Source organism: Tripterygium wilfordii, chromosome 22 (assembly GCF_013401445.1).
Source record: "Tripterygium wilfordii isolate XIE 37 chromosome 22, ASM1340144v1, whole genome shotgun sequence".
Lineage (NCBI taxonomy): Eukaryota > Viridiplantae > Streptophyta > Magnoliopsida > Celastrales > Celastraceae > Tripterygium > Tripterygium wilfordii.
The window spans coordinates 844,066-858,292 of record NC_052253.1 but is presented as its reverse complement, the minus strand read 5'-3'; the positions used below and the strand labels follow the sequence as shown (position 1 = coordinate 858,292).

Below are 14,227 nucleotides of genomic sequence, written 5' to 3'. Positions count from 1 at the left end.
CGATGGTTTTTTTGTTTCGATTCTTTTTCCTTTTCCCCGTATTTTTCTTGTTCTGATTGCTCAATGGATCGAGGGGGCAGATGCAGCGAAAACCAAAGGGACGCAGAATTATTAACACACATTGTCTTAAACCCAGAGGCTGCGATTGATTCTACTAAATCGATGGTCTGGTGGTGCTTAAAAAAGTTTGATGGTCTAGTCCAGCACTGGGGGGTCATGTATAAGCACAGCTGAGTTCAATTGGTCTGACTGGATTCTGTGGAGGTAATGTGACTTTTGTCCGATCAATTTCCAGACTTCTACTTTCTGAGCCTGTGTTTGCATCAGTTTTCAAGAGATGGAACCATCTTCAATATCGATGCCTTTACATGCCCCCCATTTTTCTTGGAAAATTATTGATCAGCTGGATCGTAAAAGCAAATAATATGCTTTTCTAGGCTGTGTGTTTTAGTAAGTTTCGTCTGATGTTTTTAGGCGGTGGACACTTAACACTTTCCTTATGCCCTGATTGGTAAATCGCATTACTCTGTTTTTGATATTTGCTTTCTGCCTGCATCAGTTGGCTGTCTTGTCTCTTGTCTGAATTCACTGTTTTCTCAGGCTGATTCCTGTATCATGAAGTTGCACAATCGGACATAAGGGTAATGCAATTGAAACTTAAATGCCAATTGCTTTCAATGGCATACGTTGGTGCTCAGCTTAACTAGCTAACCATTCATGTACTCATGGTGCAGAGTTCGTATCCTGCGAGCCGCATATTTGTGAGTTCCTCTGCTCGCATATTTGTGAGTGTATCTTGTTGCATGTTTGAGTTCTATATGCTATTAAAACAAATACCTACCAGTAAAGTTGAATATGCTTGCTAAACCCCGAAAGATCCAAAACCCAATTAGATCGGTTGCTCTGGTTATTCCGAAGCACGAGTCCGTTTATGGACATTGGCGCAGTTTTGAACAGTCTTGTCTCTGTTACATAAATTCAATGCAGTAAATTATACCAAAATTGAGAACCCTAAAATGCAATGAGATCTCACAGTTGTCAGCTTCAATCGTTAGACCAAGCATGCGGCGACCTCAAATATTATTTGGGTGTAAACCTTGCAGTCTGCTTCACAAAACCGACGGCTTCAAACCTTTTGACATGGCCCATTCACGAGACTACTTCATGGTCAAATTGTTTGGAATGAGTTTTGAAGTTGCTACTCTTCTTTGACCAGCCCATGTCAAAGCTGCAATCAATACTTCATAGACTCGATGTGCGAAATCATTCTTTCGTTTATGTTTGGGATTTAACCTAAATCTAAACCCACAAATGTCTGTTTGTTTGAGCTCCGATATCATTGAATTAACGACTTAGGTGATAGTCTAGTGGTGACCGTATGGATTTAAGACGATTCTGAGTTTGATTTTCATTAGGCTTTTGCCCAACATATTCTATCGTTATGTAGGAAACTTTTGTATGCGGACATGACAACTAGAATTTAGAACATATCGGATATTCAAAGTGGAAATTCATATGACGTTAAAAAAATACCATCGAATGAAGGGAATTCCGTATAATATTAACACCCAAAATTCAAAATTGAGAGCAAATTAAGTAGAGATCCAAAATAATTTACATTACCTCATGAGGAGGGCAAGGGAGTTGCTTCATTACCAGGTGGTCAACCGAATCCACATGTTAGATTCATGGGACCCACCACCACTGCCTACAAATATGTGATGATTAATAGGTCCATTTGCATCATAATCACTGGTAACATTCAACCAGGGACATAAAGGTAATTATCTACGCCACCCTGGTTTCAAATATCCTTTGCTCCTTTCTGTTCAGTTCTCAGGTTCCATAAACTTCAATACAAACACAGGCAGGCAGGCAGACAGACAGACACAGAGAGAGGGAGTTTTCTATTAATACATTTTTCCTATCGTTTCTGTTTCTGCTTTATTTAGTTTCATTTTCACTTTTCCCCCCTTAGTTCCCTCCCTCTTTCTAATCAATTGGGGGGAAAAGGGGGGCTCGTCAGGGTTTATCAATCCAAGATCAAAATCGAGGTTTGGTTTTCCGCGTTGTTCTCTATCACTTTTCCAGATCTCTTCGATCGTATCCTCCATGTAAGTTATTTTCCCTTCGATTTTCTTTTGTGGCTGAATCAACGTTTATTCCAGTTAAGAATCTTTTGTATCCCGAGATTGCAGTGGTTGTTACTTCTGCTGATTGGGCATTGCATGTATTGGTTATCTATCCGTTTGGGTTTGTTTTATGTCGATTGGGGTCGAATTTGATGATTTGGGGGAATGCCTGCCTTTTTGAGATGTTTCAAGGTGAAAAATTGTTGAGATAGATTTGGGTTTAGGGTAAGGCCTTAAGGGGTTTTTGTAGATATGATCAAGCAGATATTCGGTAAGCTACCTCGGAAACCCTCAAAATCATCTAACAATGACTCCAACAATGATGCCGGGGCCAGTGGTCCATATCTGAACTCATCCCAAGGACCCAATTCCATAAACAGCTCGAAATGGACTACTGCTTCTTCAAAGTTTGGGAATTCGGGTTCCGATGCGCGTAAGAACAATGGGAGTCTTTCATCACATTCATTGGGTGCAAACAAATTGAATCAGGGGAAGAAATCTACTCCTGTTGCTACCCAAGCCAGTCCCATGATGCCTCCAGGCGTCTATGAGGCGTTGCCGAGCTTTCAGGATGTTCCAAGCTCAGAAAAGCATAATCTTTTCATTAGAAAGTTGAATATGTGTTGTGTTGTGTTTGATTTTAGTGATCCGTCCAAGAATCCTAAAGAAAAAGACATTAAGCGGCAAACTTTGCTTGAGCTGGTTGATTATGTTTCATCCGTGACATCAAAATTCAGTGAAGTGGCAATGCAGGAAGTGACAAGGATGGTGGCAGCCAATTTATTTCGTACTTTTCCAGCTCCGAATCATGATAACAAGATTTTGGATATTTATGACCCGGAAGAAGATGAGCCAACTATGGAGCCAGCGTGGCCTCATTTACAGGTTGTGTATGAATTGCTGCTTAGGTTTGTGGCTTCACCAGAGACCGATGCAAAGCTTGCTAAAAGATACATTGACCATTCGTTTGTATTGAGATTACTTGACTTGTTTGATTCTGAGGACCAAAAAGAAAGGGAGTATTTAAAGACAATTCTCCATCGAATCTATGGGAAGTTCATGGTACATCGACCATTTATAAGGAAGGCCATCAACAACATCTTCTACCGTTTCATTTTCGAGACCGAGAAACATAATGGAATTGCAGAATTGCTTGAGATACTGGGCAGCATTATCAATGGCTTTGCTTTGCCATTGAAGGAAGAGCACAAGCTGTTTCTTGTCCGTGCCTTAATTCCTCTTCACAAGCCGAAGTGTGTATCCATGTACCATCAGCAGCTTTCTTATTGTATCACTCAATTCGTGGAGAAAGATTTCAAGTTGGCTGATACTGTTATACGAGGCCTTTTGAAGTACTGGCCCATAATTAATAGTTCCAAGGAGGTGATGTTCCTTGGTGAATTGGAGGAGGTTCTGGAAGCTACTCAAGCAGCAGAGTTTCAACGCTGCATGGTCCCTCTGTTCCGTCAAATTGGCCGTTGCCTCAACAGCTCTCATTTTCAGGTACTGAATTTAGGATTGTCAGTGTCATCTTTGTTGACTCTGTTTTTCTTATCATCTTATTGGGCAAAAGCGAGTATGCATTATCATCATTGACCATATTTTTTCCAGTCTATCAACTCTATCCATGTTTCATTTCTCCCTTAATTTCATGCAATTATAACTTCTTTAACCATACATTTTTGCAATTTGCTCTCTCCTTTAGATGGAACTGCAGTTCTTCTGGCAATGAGTGTCAGGTCCAATTACTGCCTTAGTGTTTGTAACCTAGTGTCTATTGTAACTAATCAACAAGAAACTGGAAAAATTCAATTACAGTTCATTAGATCAAACATGGTATATTTCAACTGTACTCATCTGCATATTGAATTGGATATGAATCTTCATTGAACAAATTTAGTTTTCCCCGTTAATTGAGAATTTTATGAATGATTTTGATTGATAGGCCTATTGCAAGGTAGAAAGTGCGGAACTAACCTTTCTGATGAAAAAAAAAAGTTTACTATACGTGTCTGGGAACAGCTAGAAACAGTATGGCATTTAGAAATCTTCCCTTTGTCTAAATGGCAGATAGCAGGGGAGATTGTGACTTACAAATTACAATATGTTGTTCAAGAGCTTGAATTTAATGTTGCACCTGCTGTTATCTTTTCAGTGCTGGTTTGAAAGCCTGATATGTCTTCAACTATCTTTCTGTGTTCTGTCATGAGATGCTCTTGGAAAATCTAGAAACCTTATGATATGTGGACGGAACTGGGTAATATATTTGGAAGAAATGTTAAAAGTACAATGGAATTATAGGCAAGGCAAGCTTTTCAATTTGTAATTTGACATGCATCATTCATGATACCAGCTCACCACCTGCCTCATGTTTTGATCCTAATAGATTTATCCCTCTATTGTTCTGTGAAGTAGTCTGGAATTTTATTTTACTTTAATTATCCTAATTCAACCTTTTTTTACTGGTTTCTCGGGAAGGTAGCAGAGCGAGCATTGTTTTTGTGGAACAATGATCACATAAGAAATTTGATAACACAGAATCGCAAAGTTATACTGCCCATAATATTTCCAGCCCTGGAGAGGAATACGCGGAGTCACTGGAACCAAGCAGTTCAGAGTTTGACCCTCAATGTGAGGAAGATATTCTCCGATGCTGATCAAGCACTGTTCGATGAGTGTTTGGTTAGATACCAAGAAGATGAAGCCAAGGAGAAGGAGAGACAGGAGAAGCGGGAATCAACCTGGAAGCGCTTGGAGGATGTGGCAGCTTCTAATGCAGTAAGCAATGAGGCTGTGCTTGTCTCGAGGTTTCCCACTTTTGCCATTGCACCGAGCACAAGTCCAAGAGCTACCGTCGGTAGTTGAGAGCCTTTGCACATGATGATTGTTGTAGTATACCTTCTCAGCTGTTGTTGAGTGATAGAGGTTGGGATCCTACCGGTGCAAAACAGGGACTGTCTGCCTCTTCTTTGGTTGGTCGTTCATACCTGCAATTGCTTAATGGAAAAAGCTGAAGGTGGAGCTGTTGATATTGGTTTGCTCCCATTTTGGGTTCTGGGTTCATTCATTTTACCCTGCCCTTCTCCCTTGTTATGCTTTGGAAGTGTAATTGCTTGTATTATAAGGGGTTCGGTTTATATAGCTAACACTTCTTTGGATTTCCTCTTGATACTACTTAATTTTCTGTACTACAAAGATGTCCTCTTTTAAAAATTCTTTAGCCTATGATTTTATTCTCAAACCAATGCTACTCAAATTTAAACCAAAATGTATATATGCCTACTTTGGCGCTTTATTTGTTCTCTAGTTGACTGTTTTGTTGATTTTTTTTTTGGTGGCCGAGATCAACCCGCAAAAAATCAAAGCTCAACACATAATCACAAGGATAGACTATTTGATGCCAAGGTTGTCTCACGTATATGATTAAGAGTTATTTTCTCGCTGCAGAACATGGACATTTGCCCCATCCATGCCCTTCATTTGGTATCAGATGTTAGGCCAATATAGATCACAAAATATGTTCTTCCAATCCCACAAGTCCAATACAGTTCCGATAGAGTTAACAGTCTGTAGGACAACAAATTTATAAAAAGGGTAATGTCAACAATAATAATTCAGACATAAATAAAGCTAATGACATTTGCTTTGCTTTGCTCAAGATAGTTGAGTGAATCTAGTAAGTAATGGAAACTCTTGATATTCATATGATTTGATGCAGAATCATACATGCTGGAGTAGCCTGCAAGGTGAATACCATGCCTTATTGTAGCAAAGAGTGGGAATGATCGGCTTCGGCAAAAGGCCTATGCCTACGGGGTTTCCGTGATTCGATCCCCAATGAGATCTATCCCCATTTGGATTACTAGTCATCACCATATGCTCGGAAACAATATCGCTCTTGGTATGGACCATTGAACCAGAGGTCAGCCTCAAACCACTTGGGATAACGAACAAGGTCACCCGCAACAAATTGCATATACTTTTCACTACCTTCAGGCACTACCCTAACTTCCCCTTCCTCAATGTACACTAATTGGTCTACTTGCCAGTCCCAGGGCAACTTGCACTTTCCAGTCTTCCACACAGACCATTTTGAAACCCCAAGATTCACCAGTCGTTCCGCTGGTACATTCCGTTCAACTCTCACATTGTATAATTCCTCCAGAGGTTTCTCTATCCGCATTGCCTTTATAACATCAACTCGTCCAGTAACACTATTCGTCTTCCTAAAACTTTTGCCGCTTCTGCCAACAGAGAAGTTGAGAGTCGGGACCATAATTAGGCTGGCCATATCCGTATACAGTCTTTGCCTTGTACGTGATGTTCACCTGCTCAAAAAGGCAAAACTCGCATTTAAGGTACACAGAGAGGTATTTATCAAAGAAAAAAAAAGGTAATGAGAAAGTTCAGAGTTCAGACCATTTTTGTTTTTCCAATCAAAGTTCAACACATTTCACTGTGCGTCAAGTCAAGATTCTGATCCAAAAGAACGTCACATGATTTCTTACAAGTTACAAAGACAAGTCGAGCTGAATGAATTTCATATAGATGCCAACTACTGAAACAATATAATCAATCAACATTTTCCTTCCTTCAAGATTCATGTTTATTAGACCCGACAAAGTTTTACGCAAACTGTCAACTGCCACAACCTATTTATTCACCCAAGCTAGTGACCTGCTGTGTAATAAGAAGTATATAGATGTGCAAGAATTATTAGAGAGTATAGCCCCAGAAAGAGTTGTCAAATATTAAGAAGATAGAGATTCTTAGAAACCCAGTTCCACAATTCAAATCTTCAGGCAAGAAAAAAGGGGAAACATCTAATTAGATATACATGTACATCCATAGCCCTAATTTCCCTAATTCTTCACTAATAAATTTCAAATATTATTAGTGATTAAGAAGATAGAGATTTTTAAAAACACAATTCCACAATTCAAATCTTCAGGCAAGAAAAGGGGAAAACATCTAATTAGATATACATGTACATCCATAGCCCTAATTTCCCTAATTCACTAAGAAATTTCACAGAAGTGGTAAAAGATGACAAATATTAAATCTCTAATTCTCAAATTATAACACCCAAGAAATCAAAAACCTCCATTTGAACAAGATGACTTAAACCCAGTTGAGCTGAGTTTCCAAATCCTCTCAAGCTCAAGCTTTCCATCCCTCCCATATTTCCCCCAATTTTCCAATAGCCCAACAAAAGGTAAACTAAGAAAATGATAAGAACAGAAAATGAAGAAAGAAAACATATCGATTCAATGAAGTTTGAGTACCTGACCGTCAATAACTGTAGGGTTGGAGAAGTACTGCAGAAGACTAAGAGCAAGACAGAATCTTTATGAACAGTACTCAGACCCTTCCGTATGATAAAACAGTCAAAAAATGGGCCACTTGGGCCTCCATACTGGTAGCGCTTCCAATGCATGGTTCATGGTTGGGTTATCTTGTACCTCCCTGTTAGTTTGGGCCAGGCCCAGCTATCGTTTTGTGCGTGACGGGGTGGCCGGGTGGGAACGGGATGTCGGTTAACCCCGTCGCAAAATTCAGAGCAACAAAAAGAAAGCACCATCCGCATAGGCGCGTGGAGAGTACTATTCCATGCGGCAAAGATCACTTAGTGTATTGTCAGAACTCCACGTGGCTTCATTAGTGCGTGGGGCTGGCATTTTCCCGAAATGTTTAAGACGGAAGTGTTTTCTTTCTTTCAACATGAAATAATAATTTTGTTGAAAATACAGCACCCAGCACATTTGACCTTGTGTTTGCACCTGCAATGGATTGTTTTTGGTTTGAACGCATTATGTTCAGAAAAAAAGTGTTTGATGGATCGATGCGTTATAATATCAATATATCACAGTGAGTTCGAAGTTGGAGTTGAAGCTGCAAGGAGCTACTTCCACTCTTGATATAACGCTATTGATCACATTTATGAAGTCAAAACACGTAAATTTTTTTTCATTTTTTTCCTCAAATGTGATGCTAACAAGTTTAACAGGCAGTCAGCATATTATTCCATTTATATTTTATCAAAAATAAATTCAACAAAAATTAATTGATATCCATGAAAAATATTCAATTTTACCCTTATATTGTCACACTAATTTTAATGATGCATCAAATGTACTTTATGTTACCATAACTCACCTCACTACAATTTCGGAACTTTCATCTCATCGCACGAGGTCAAAACACAACACACTCCTGAATAGTATATCCATGCTTTAAACCGTCATGGAACGCGCCTCAATGTCCGATGGAAAATGTCCAAGAGAACTGTTGTAGTTTGTACTGTACATTGTACAACAATTTGAAAGCTGGGATTGCTGGCTGTTGCCAACATATATTCGAAAATTCTGACAAACTGTGCCTAAATTAGTATTCTTTTTTCTGTGCCTAAATTAGTACTTTGCATGGTTGTTGTGTGAAATTATGGCTATTTACGCTATCTATTAATTAAGATTGGGGACCATATCTTCTTTAGCTATATGTTACTCTGTACTATCAATCATATCTTCCACTCAGAAAACTTTCAAAAAACTAGGTCATTTGGAAGAGAAGAACATGTAGCTGCAGCTTGAAACCCTTCTCTACTTTCAAATTCCCGGCTTTAGCATATCCGCCTTAACCCCATAAATATAATCAATTGAGCTATTGGATCAAATATTGCAAATAATATAATAACAGCCGAGTTTAATTTGTAAAAAGACATTGAAATTGTAATTCAAATAAACTGCAATGTCCCAGAATAATATATGATCACAATATGCAAACAGCAAACCCTATTTCAGTATGTAATATATAGCTAGCTAGAAAACCTAACTAGAACAAGGAAATTATATAGCACTCTCTCACAAACTATATACACACATGTATGAATCTAAGTCAAGAACCTAAATAAATAAATAAATATATATATATATATGGCTTTAATTAAAGAAAAAAAACATTTTTGTGATCTTATTCTGTTCAAAATCTTTGTATATATGAATTATTATCTGAAAATGAGTCTTCGAGAGGATCCCGGGATCATGAATCATAGTCGCCTGTTGTGCAACGGGTTGGATCCAGTCGGAACTCTTCGCTTGTACTCAAACTCCCCAGAGGAAGCAGTAGCACTGACTGAGGACGGATGATGAAAGACTTGTTGCGAATCCGCCGAGGAATGGCTGGGAAAGCTCGTCCGGATCGCTCGAGCGGTATGGCCTGCACTACTAAAGAAAAGGAGCAGAGCTACGTAGAAGCAAAGATGAAAGCGATTCATATTTCAAAGGAATATTGTCCAGAGAGAGAGATTAAAAGACAAAGTTATATGGCCTAGCTGGTTGGTCATTGATTATATATAGTGGGAGTGGACGTGGACGTGGACGTGGACGTGGAGGTAGAAGAGCTAGCTAGCTAGGTGGTTGGTCCATCTCTGAAGTTTGTTTGTGCTTTCAGATTTCTCCCATTATTTATTCCCATTAGGATAGTGGGTAACAACATCTCTGCCGTCCATCCATGGATCAAATGGTAATGGCGGTGGCGTTAGCCGTCAAAATAGAATAATTAATAGTGCACAAACTCTCGTACGTACTTACTTTGAGGGTAAGGGAACTAGGTATATTAGAAGGGGGGAAAAAAAAAGGGAACTAGGTATATTGACTAAAATGCCCATACTTGGCTGAATTCATACCCTACTATTTTGTAATGTAAAACTGTGAATAAACGGTTCTTTCTCGGATTTAAAAAAATTTAATTCAAGAAGTCAACGGTCTAATGCCGACGCACCGAAGTGAATGATTCGGGTAATTAATAGAATAATTAATGATGAATCTTATTTGCACCCCCACTTTTACTAAGTACACCCCAAAATTCCCAAAAAAATGCTCGTCTCTTCACACCCCTACTGACCCTACCATTTCCCTCCCATTTCTCTCCTTCTCGTTCTCCTTCGTTTCACTCATCTCTGTCTTCTGCAACAACTCTCTCTCTCACTCTGTTCAAACACCATTCTTTCTGATGGGCAAAGTCGACGACGATGATATGGATTACGAGGCTGCGATGGAAGATGATGAAGCCTCGTTCGACGAAGAACCTAACTTTGGTGAAGATGAAGAACTGGTAAGTTGAACCCTAACCCAACCCCGACCAAAAGTTAGGGTTTTTCGAACAGATATATCTCCTTTCACTGGGTTGATCACCATTGCATGTGCTTTCACAGGGCGACGTTGTTGAGTCGCATACTCCTTTGGCAGTTGAAGCAGACACAACCGAATTTTTTCGAACAGAAATGGTATGATCTATAACCCAATTTTTTGTTGATAAATGTAGGAATTTTCTGGTAGTTTAGAGGTCATTTAAAGTATTGTTGATGGTTGGTTTATGGTTGGTTTATGGATTGTGTAGGAATTTCACAGTAAAGAGGATGTTCTTTCGTATGTTAGGAGATGTGGCCGTAGGCATGGAGTAGTTGTGGTTGTCAAACGATCGGACTTGAACGATCAGAAACGAACTCCTAGGATTTTATTTGGGTGTGAGAGGGGTGGTGGATACAGGGCAAAAGGTGTTCCAAAGAAGAGAAAATCAGCAACAAAGAAATGCCAATGCCCCTTTTCTCTGAAAGCTCAAGTAACAGATGCATCAAATGGGACATGGGGGTTGGTTGTTATCAATGGGAAGCACAACCATGCTTTGGTCAAAGCTTTTGAAGGGCATTCATATGTAGGTAGACTTACTGCAGAGGAGAAGGACACTGTTGAGAGGTTAAGTAGGTCAGGGGTGAAGGCAAGAGAAATATTGAATCACCTGAAGCTGAAGGATCCTACAAATGCAACAACAATCAAGACAGTCTACAATGCCAGAACTACTCTAAGGCTTGCTGAGACTGCTGGTAAGTCACATATGCAACAGTTGTTCATGTTATTAACTGAGAATGGGTATGTTACAAGACATCGGTATGAACCAGAAACTGAGGTTTTACAAGACTTGTTTTGGTGTAACTCTACTTCAATTCAACTGGCCAGAGCATTTCCTTTTGTTTTTATGCTAGACTGCACATACAAGACCAACAAATATAGGCTACCTTTGCTGCAAATTGTTGGAGTTACTTCTACAAAGAAGACATTCTCTGTTTGTTTTTGCTATATGAGTGCAGAGAAAGAAGAAAATTATGTGTGGGCTTTGAATAGCTTCAAAGACTTGTTTGAGACAGTATTGGCAGTTGTTTTCATATGTGATAGAGAGATTGCATTGATGAATGCATTGAAGACTGTTTTTCCAAATGCAAAGAATATGCTATGTCGAGTACATGTATCTAAGAATGTTCTTAGCAACTGTGTTGGTTTATTCAAACTTAAAGCTGAGTTTGATGACTTTATGAGCTGCTGGAGCACTGTCATGCATTCCAAAACATTGGCAGATTTTGATAAGGCAGTGAATGACATGCAAAACAAGTTTAAAGCTCATCCTAAAGCCCTTGCTTATGTCAATGATTCATGGTTGAGTAAATACAGGTCATACTTTGTGGCTGCCTGGGTTGATCAGTTTTTTCATCTTGGGAACACAACAACAAATAGAGTTGAGAGCAGTCATTCTAAGCTTAAGAAGTACCTGTCTAACTCGGTTGGTGGATTTGTCCAGTCTTTTAGCAAGATTAACTTGTTACTTCAAGGTCAAGTTGTTGATATAAAGGCCTCATTTGAAGACAGTCTAACTAGAGTGCCAATTCGATTCAGAATACCTTTCTACAAGGAATTGGTAAATGTGGTATCTACTGCTGCCTTGGAGAAGATTGAAACTGAATGTTCTTCCATTGGGAGTGAAGGGGTTAGTGTTGATAACTGTCTCCATACAAATTCTCAATGTTTTGGTCTGCCACGTGGTCATATGCTTACAATTTACAGAAACGAAGGTAAGGCCATCCCACTTAGTGACATACATCCATATTGGAGACAGTTGTGCATCCAACCATTCAGTCAAGACCCTAAAGATGAAGTCAAGATTGATACTGAGATGGAGATGGTGTGGAGGACATTTGCGCTTGCTACTGTGCCTCAAAAGCTAGAAATAAAAAGACAGCTCCAGTCATTAGGCAAGGCAAGCAGCACTTCTATATTAGAGCCAAAACCTAAGGTGAATGTGAGGGGGAGGAAGAAACGGCAGAAGGGGTTGAAAGCATCTCAAGCTGATGAAAAATCAACCAAGCGTGATCCTTCAGCATTTGAGCATGCTGTTGAGTCTCATGTGTTTGAAGATGTTCAACAAAGTCAGAACTCCAAGCAGAGTGTCAAACAGAAGGGAAAGTTGAAGGTTCATAGAACTAGGAAGCCAAACACCAATCAGTGGGTGTCCATGTTTCCTGATTTTTTACAGAACTACATTTTCAAAATTTTTGATGTCCCTGGAGATGGCCACTGTGGGTTCAGAGTTGTCGCATCGTTCTATGATTGGGGTGACGATGGTTGGAAAATAGCTCGGAGAGATCTTGCAAATGAGCTTCGCATGAATGAATGTCAATATGACAAGGTATTAGCTCCTTTCTCAAGCACATTTGAGCTGTTATCCAGTGTTGAGTGTTTTTCCAATATGGCAGATAGAAAGAATTGGATGATCATGCCTTATATGGGAAATGTGGTAGCTAAATGTTACAATGTTGTTGTTGCACTAATTTCACAAGAACAGTGCCTCACATTTTTCCCCCTCAGGGATCCACTGCCACTGGATTATAAGCAAGGGATCATGGTATTCGGGTATATAAATGACTCCCACTTCATCAGACTTGAGTTAGCAGAAAATAGTCCCATACCTCCTGTTTCAAAGATGTGGACAGATCATCATCAAGCCAATGCCAGAGGTTGGCCAGAAATGTTTTCTTCTAGGATCGAAAAATTCAACACACTTTCTGGGTGTAAACCAAGTAACATAGCGACTGTGGAGTTGATAGATTGATTGAGGGCAATGTCTCAACTGATTTTGTTTAGGACTGAGATGACTTCTATGTTCATTTTGTTTAGGACTGATGTTTAGACTATGTTCATTTTGTTTAGGACTGATGTTTAGGCCTCATATGAAGACTATGTTCATTTTGTTTAGGATTTATGTAACTTCCTCCTTCATTATGTATAGGACTATCTGAAGAACATTGATTTTGTGTAGCATTGATCTGAAGAACACTGATTTTGTGTAGGACTGATATGAAGAACATTGATTTTGTGTAGGTTTTGATCTGAATTATTGAAACATGTCCTTGATTTTGTATATATACTCTATTTTTGTAACTGTTGTGCATGGGGTGTAGGCTGTAAATTTTGAAAAACTGAGAAAATGGGGTGAACTCATAATTGTTTTAATTTAAGCTGGGGTTTATTTAGAATGGGGTGTACTTAACAAAAGTGGGGGTGCATTTAAGGTTCATCATAATTAATAGTGCACAAACTCTCGTACGTACTTACTTTGAGGGTAAGGGAACTAGGTATATTAGAAGGGGGGGGGGGGAAAAAAAGGGAACTAGGTATATTGACTAAAATGCCCATACTTGGCTGAATTCATACCCTACTATTTTGTAATGTAAAACTGTGAATAAACGGTTCTTTCTCGGATTTAAAAAAATTTAATTCAAGAAGTCAACGGTCTAATGCCGACGCACCGAAGTGAATGCGGATCCTTCGATCGATCAAAAGATAGAGAGAGACAGATAAGACGTGGGATGCGATGATTGCAGTGTCTCCAAGAACAGTGAGCCCCAATAAAATGCTTCCGGAAGAGAAAGTCCATCTGCCAGCCACCTAGCCAATAAGAGTCTATAGTTTAATAATGCCACAATGGCAACATTAATGTAGATAAAAAAAAAATGGAGTATAAAATTGCAGGTCCAGACATTTCAGCCATTGGGCCATTTTTTTTCTCCCTTAACAATTGTTTCGTCTTATTGTTCCTTTTTTTTAGGTTTTTGGAATGTCGTTGAGTAGAGACCGGATGGATGGCGGCTACTGATATTTGGATTTAAACTGTGCAATTATTGAGCCGTTGGTTGATTATTAAGGACACTGGAAGGCCTGCGGTTTTTTTTAAACTAGCTTACTAATACGGTAATACTAATGCATTTG

General features: G+C 39.2%; 3 protein-coding genes across 5 annotated transcripts; 2 read left to right on the top strand and 1 right to left on the bottom strand.

Annotated features, from left to right (window-relative positions):
• Positions 1 to 1,766: 1,766 nt before the first annotated feature.
• On the top strand, positions 1,767 to 5,373 carry LOC119991603 (serine/threonine protein phosphatase 2A 59 kDa regulatory subunit B' gamma isoform-like). The gene is made up of 3 exons (XM_038837954.1): positions 1,767 to 2,114; positions 2,199 to 3,635; positions 4,611 to 5,373. The coding sequence occupies exons 2-3, from the start codon at positions 2,385 to 2,387 to the stop codon at positions 4,995 to 4,997; spliced, it is 1,638 nt and encodes a 545-aa protein (XP_038693882.1). The 5' UTR covers positions 1,767 to 2,114; positions 2,199 to 2,384; the 3' UTR covers positions 4,998 to 5,373.
• A 265-nt stretch (positions 5,374 to 5,638) lies between these two features.
• LOC119990498 lies at positions 5,639 to 7,559 on the bottom strand. 3 transcript variants are annotated; one of them, XM_038836445.1, is made up of 3 exons: positions 7,418 to 7,482; positions 6,552 to 6,608; positions 5,639 to 6,460 (listed from the first exon to the last, which is right to left on the bottom strand). In XM_038836445.1, the coding sequence occupies exon 3, from the start codon at positions 6,421 to 6,423 to the stop codon at positions 5,995 to 5,997; it is 429 nt and encodes a 142-aa protein (XP_038692373.1). In that variant the 5' UTR covers positions 6,424 to 6,460; positions 6,552 to 6,608; positions 7,418 to 7,482; the 3' UTR covers positions 5,639 to 5,994. The 3 variants fall into 3 exon arrangements, with proteins under 3 accessions (XP_038692373.1, XP_038692372.1, XP_038692374.1); XM_038836444.1 differs by lacking the exon at positions 6,552 to 6,608 and having other exon boundaries at positions 7,418 to 7,559; XM_038836446.1 differs by lacking the exon at positions 6,552 to 6,608 and having other exon boundaries at positions 7,423 to 7,515.
• Positions 7,560 to 10,142: 2,583 nt separating this feature from the next.
• On the top strand, positions 10,143 to 13,070 carry LOC119990912 (protein FAR1-RELATED SEQUENCE 5-like). Its single transcript, XM_038837051.1, has 3 exons — positions 10,143 to 10,244; positions 10,345 to 10,416; positions 10,530 to 13,070. The coding sequence occupies exons 1-3, from the start codon at positions 10,143 to 10,145 to the stop codon at positions 13,068 to 13,070; spliced, it is 2,715 nt and encodes a 904-aa protein (XP_038692979.1).
• The last annotated feature ends 1,157 nt before the right edge of the window (positions 13,071 to 14,227 follow it).